We start from the raw sequence: 6,038 nt of genomic DNA on the forward strand, positions 1-6,038 counted from the left end.
TATACATTATATATGTATATAGATTATCACTATTTAGAAATAAGTTCTTAAACTTTTTTTTTCTTTAAACATAAAACAACAAGTAAAGCAAACAATTATCTCTTTTAGTTATGACCTTTGTACTCGGTTGCTGCTTGACGTAGGTTGGTTTGAGATAATGAGATGGTGGGCATATTTCTCCTTTTTTTTTATTCAGAAGGGATTAGAGGGTCTTGCTGGCTTTCCAAAGTTAGTCAAGAAGCTATGTTCTGAGGACATCTTAATGGAAACAACTTCGCCAAAACACAGCGAACTCCACTTAAATGGCCATGGGGGATATGCCCATTGAGGCTACTCTCTATGCTACTTTGAATTCATCACGAGGAGTTATTGTTGAGAGGGATTTGAAGAACATCCCTGAGTTGGAGATCCTCGCTGGCTCCTCCAGCGAAGGAGTTTCTGCAGTGCCATGTATCTCCACTCGTAAAGAAGGAATTATGGTACTTACTAATGTTCTTATTTTGATGTTTACATCACCACGTCCACCTGCTGCTGTCAAGGCAGGTTATCTGAACCTGCCTGGGATGGCCTTATGTTTCTAATCCTCTTCAGCATGCACAGAAGGCTCAGAAACAGGTGTGGAATATCTTTTACAGGTATCCCACTCTTTCTTACCTCATTGCCTTTCAGTGGGCCTGTGCCCATGCTTGGCAAGTCAGACATCAAACCCAAAAGGAATCTTGGATTAAGTTTACATCTAGCATCTCTTCTACCACCAGTTCCAAAGTCATATGGGAAAAGATTCGGAAGGTCAATGAGCAGTATGCTTTCCATTCCCTTTCCATCTTGCTCTCCAATGGTCAGGAAGATGCTGATGTACAGGTGAGAACTTTGCTTATCTTTCCAGCACTTGTCTTCTCCCCTGCTTTCTTGGCCATCAAGTCTCGGGTAGAGCGATCGCTATTTTCCTTTTGGGCCAATTGTCTCTACAACTATAATCGCCCCTTTACACTGGTGGAAATCCAGCTTGCTCATCATTGGTCGGACCTGATGATGTTCACTATGAGATGCTGCACCATCTTTCTCTTGCCTCTCTTGCTCTTCTTCTGGCTGTTTTTAACCGGATCTGGCAGGAGAACGTTTTTTCCTGATGCTTGGCACCAGGCTATTGTCCTCCCTTTCTCTAAACCTAGGAAGAATCCCAAGATTCCTTCTAATTATTGTTCAATTGCTTTGACTAGCTGTCTCTGTAAAGTCTTAGAGAGAATGGTTAATGCTCGTCTTGTTTGGTTTCTTGAATCAAACAACCTCCTCTTGCTCACAGAGTGTGGGTTCCATTGACAGCGCTCCACCATGGACCACCTGATTCAACTTGAGACCTTGATCAGGGAAGCCTTTCGCAAGAGGGTACATCTTGTTTCTGTTGTTTTTTTTATCTTGAGAAGGCTTATGACACTTTGTGGAAGACTTCCACATTTTGCGAGACTTCCACTCATATGGGTTGCGTGGCCATTTACCCATTTTTATTCAGAACTTTTTACTCAACAGGCAATTCTGAGTCAGTGTGGGTTCGAAACTTTCCCGTTCTTTCTCACAGGAACTTGGAGTTTCTCAGGGCTATGTCTTGAGTTCACACTTTTCACTATCAAGATCAATGTTATCCACTACACAACTCCCTCCTACTGTTGGTATATGTTGACGACTTCCACATCTCATGTAGGTCATCAAATATGAGGTTTATTTAGCAGCTTCAGATTGCCTTCAATTGCTTGTTGAAGTGGGCCACAGCAAACAGTTTTACCTTTTCTTTTTCCAAAACCGTTTGCATGCATTTTTGCCACTAATGGGGTCTACATCTCGATCCTGAGCTCTGTCTCGGTGAAGTTGTTCTTCCCATGGTTCCTGAGGCAAAGTTCTTAGGGGCTTATCTTTGAACATAAGCTAACTTCCATTCCTCACATAAAACAGCTATGTGTCAAGTGTACAAGGGCACTGAACATCCTCCATGTCCTCTCTTCCACCTTTTGGGGAGCGGGTTGATATTCTATGCTCAAGATCTGTCGTGCCCATGTTCGATCCAAACTGGACTATGGGTCTATGGTTCTGCCAGGATCTTAGCCTTGAAGATGCTGGACCCCATTCACCTTCTGGGGCTTTGGCTCTGCACAGGGGCTTTCTGCACTTTTCCAATCCAGAATTTGTATACTGAGTCTTATGAACCTCCTCTTTACCTCTGCCATTTGCAACTTTCTCTGCATTATGCTACCAAGCTTTGATCCTTACTACAGCATCCCACCTGAAATTGTGTCATTCTTCCTTGGTGGGCTGTGCTCTTTCAGAACAGACAGTCTGCAATTCCTACCTTTGGCCTTCGTATCCAGGTGCAACTGGCTGAATTGGGTTTGGCATTGGATGACATTGCTGTCCTCAGTGATCAGCCCATTCCACCATGGCTTATTACCATCCCCAGATGTAACCTTTCTTTGAGTCATCAGAGAAGGTGGATAGTCCTGATTAGAAGTACCATCTTCTTATTGCTGAACATCTTTCAAACCATTCTTCTATTCCCATTTATACAGGTGGTTCAAAATCAGGTAACTCTGTGGGCCCTGCCATGGTTTGTTGTGGCTTGGTGGTTGTTCACAGGATCCCTCTACAGTTTTTGTGTTCATTGCCAAGTTGTATGCCATTTCTCTTACCTTGGATCATGTAGAAGCTATGAAGTACAGTGATTGTACTATATACACTGACTCTCTTAGCTTTCTACTGGCCATAGAATCGCTTAACATTAGTTCTCATCCTGCTGTTTTCGATATTCAACAATGACTGGCCCATTCTATCTTCTGTTTCCATCCAGTTTTTTCTGGATACCTTGCCAAATCGGTATTAGCAGGAATGAGCTTACTGACACTGCAGCTAAATCCATCTGCTTTGGTGCCATCGTGTCCGTGCCTGTCCCATATGTGGACTATGTTTCTGTATTCAAGGTGCAGCTTCACGCCAGTTGGCAGTTGACTTGGGGGTGAGGATTGTCATAACAAGCTTTTCCAGATCAAACCTTCTGTTGCTCTTTGGCTGTCTTGTTTCTGTAAGGATGAGAAGGATGAAGTTGTCTTGGTTCAGCTAAATCTTGATCACAGTTATTTAACTCATCATTTTCTTTTATCTGGTACTGGCCCACCAATGTGTAGCCTTTGTGACACTCTAGTCACAATAGCCCACATTTTACTCTTGTGCTGTCAGTATGACCGTGAGCGGTGGCACCATTTTAGACATATGTTTTCTACAGGTTTACCCCTGACGTTGGATGGTGTCATTGGCAATAGTGACACTGTCCAATTTGACCGAGTTTTTAGCTTTTTGTGGGATTTAGGCCTTTTTAATTCTATTTAAATGTTTTACCTGATTTTAGAACTTTGTTTACTTTTTAACTTGATTTCTTTTTACATTTTATAATATTTTACCTTTGAAATTTTTACCAGTTGTTTGGTGCAGATAGCCCCATTGCTTTGCACCATAAAGTGACAATCAACCAACCAATCAATTGGTTATTCATGTCATATATAGAAGTATATATAAGGGAGCATGGAAAGAGGTGACTGGGGGGGCCCACTGGGGTTGATTTAATGCATGACGATAACAAAAGAGATAAGAGGTTCTTATTTTATATTCTAGCTTGTCAATATCGGTAATTAGAGTTCCTAATTCGTACGAAACTGTAAACTATTTTGACATCACAGACATCTAATTCAAACCAGTGCTACATTCATCGTACCATGGGACACAAAAAATCGATGTTTAACTGGGTTTGTTTGATATTTACTTTTAAATTATGAAATGGATATAGTGTATAATCATAAAATTTGAATTATAATCAACAGTTTGATATCAAACTTATTGACATAAGTTCATGAAATAGTACTTCAATAAAATTTTGAATGTGAGTCAACAAACCTGATGACATGGCATTTGACTCATCACCTGTCTGGAAAGGGTTAAGTGGTAAGTCATACACACTTGATATTTGTGTGACATGGCTACAAGTATTGCTTTGGTTTTGTTTAGGTGATAAGTCATATACATTTGACATTGGTGTGAGATGGCTACAAGTACTTCTTTGGTTTTTTGTAGGTGATATGTCATATACACTTCATGTTGATGTGACATGGCTACAAATACTTATTTGGTTTTGTTTAGATGATAAGTCATATACACTTGATGTTGGTGTGACATGACTACAAAAGCAGTTTTATTGTCGTTTTGTAATATCAAATTGTAACCTCATTTAATTGGTAAAGAGTGTTAAGATTAACATTTTTATTGAACATTTTATGTACAGAATTATTTCTTTAAAACCATATAGGAGCTGCTGTTGTTTTATTGGAATTGATCAATTTGATACCAGATTTTAATGTCAGGTGACAGTTTTCATTTAATTGTTTCATATTTCCGTTTTACATGATACCATCATTCATTCTTAATTTTCATACTTTAAATAACCTCTTAAGATAATACCAACATTTATTGTTAATTTAATTGCATTGATCAAGAATATGGCAGATTATGTTGTTAGTTTTTTGATGAACATCTTATACAAGTTAAAAGTTCTGTTGACATGAAACTCTCTGGCAGTATTAATTCTTCCGTGTTCAAACCTCTGTCAATATGGAACCAACTAATAGTATTGAATCTGTTGGACAAAGTTCTCTTAATAAGAAACCAAGTGTTAGTACTAATTTTGTTGTGTTTAAAGCTGTGTCAACATAAAATGAGCTTGTAGTTTTATTTTTTGTATTTAAACCTTTATCAACAACAAATGAATGGTAGCATTTAATAATCTGTTTTGTTAAGTACTCTCTTAACTAGATACTAGCTGGAAGTGTTAATTCTGTAGCAGAGGCACTACTACTATTTTTGGAGGCACTAGCAGATTCTGTAGTCCCTACCATATTCTACCAGAGGTGTCTGGATTGTTCTAATAACTTCATCCTCTGTAAACAAGTAAAAACATTTTTCTTTGCAATTGTTTTTATGTATGTTAATGAACTAGGCTTACCGTAATTACAAACTCTTGAGTGATTTTTAACCACTTTTACAATGTCATTGTACCTTATCTGTATGACTTGTTTGATTATACACCTTAATTCATTGTTCTTATTAACTCTCTCAACATGGGCTTGGTCAATTTGACCAACCATGTGACCTCTTTGTATTCATTTAAAGTCTTTATAGATTTAGTACTTCTAACTTTGAATATAGTGTTTATATCTTCACAAAATTTGGCAGTCTTTCAGTTAACATTATAAGTCTTTCACATACAAAAAAAATCATATTTTTTAGTGAAGTATTTTTAATAAGCTAAAATAAAGATTTGTCAATGAATATATTGAGTATTTGTTTTGAATAGTCTGTGTGCAAAATAATTTTCATGTTAAGGTTAAAAATACTTTTATTCAACTCAAGAATCTCAGATTTCCTTTGTGTAATCCCTAAAATCTCCTAAATACATTTCAAAAGTTTTTTTTTAAATTAAGTTTTATATTTTAACTTTTTTATTTTCTGTACCGTGTCTTTATATGGGATCAGTCAATTTGACTCACCTCATACCCACCAAAAAAAATTGAAATAAATCTAAATTACCTTTTTTCTTTTGGGAATGACTTCAAATTGTAACATGAAACTACATTCATTTATCCTAAGTAGCTTTAGATTCATAACAGTATACATCTATTTGTAATTAAATTTTGTTGTTTTATTGCCCTTTGAACCATGTCTAACTACTGTTATAAGTTGTAAATCACTCAGGGAATGTGCAGCTTACATTATGCTATCAAATTATATTACCCATGAGCTACTACGAGCTGCTCGCAGGTGTGCTTTGTGAAAATTTTTTATTATATTACTATTTTTATTTATTTTACCTAATTTAATCTTAATTAACCTAAAAAGATCCTTATTTTAACATTTTAATTGCTTTTATAATAATAAATAAAGAATAAACATGAAAAACAAGAAATAAAATATGTACCCAATCTTTTTTTTTTTTTGCTGTCAATTGT

At 36.8% G+C, this 6,038-nt stretch overlaps 1 protein-coding gene across 4 annotated transcripts in view; it reads left to right on the plus strand.

Annotated features, from left to right (window-relative positions):
* The window catches only part of LOC106460116 (inositol polyphosphate 5-phosphatase OCRL-1-like), a 143,537-nt gene that overhangs the window by 122,869 nt on the left and 14,630 nt on the right, over positions 1–6,038 (plus strand). For all 4 annotated transcript variants that reach the window (XM_013919798.2, XM_022386756.1, XM_022386754.1 and 1 more), the window contains one exon: positions 4,853–4,980. In XM_013919798.2, coding sequence (XP_013775252.1) covers positions 4,853–4,980 — 128 coding nt within the window. The remainder of the gene's footprint in view (positions 1–4,852; positions 4,981–6,038) is intronic.

The sequence above is a fragment of the Limulus polyphemus genome, unplaced genomic scaffold (assembly GCF_000517525.1).
Source record: "Limulus polyphemus unplaced genomic scaffold, Limulus_polyphemus-2.1.2 Scaffold712, whole genome shotgun sequence".
NCBI classification, from domain to species: domain Eukaryota; kingdom Metazoa; phylum Arthropoda; class Merostomata; order Xiphosura; family Limulidae; genus Limulus; species Limulus polyphemus.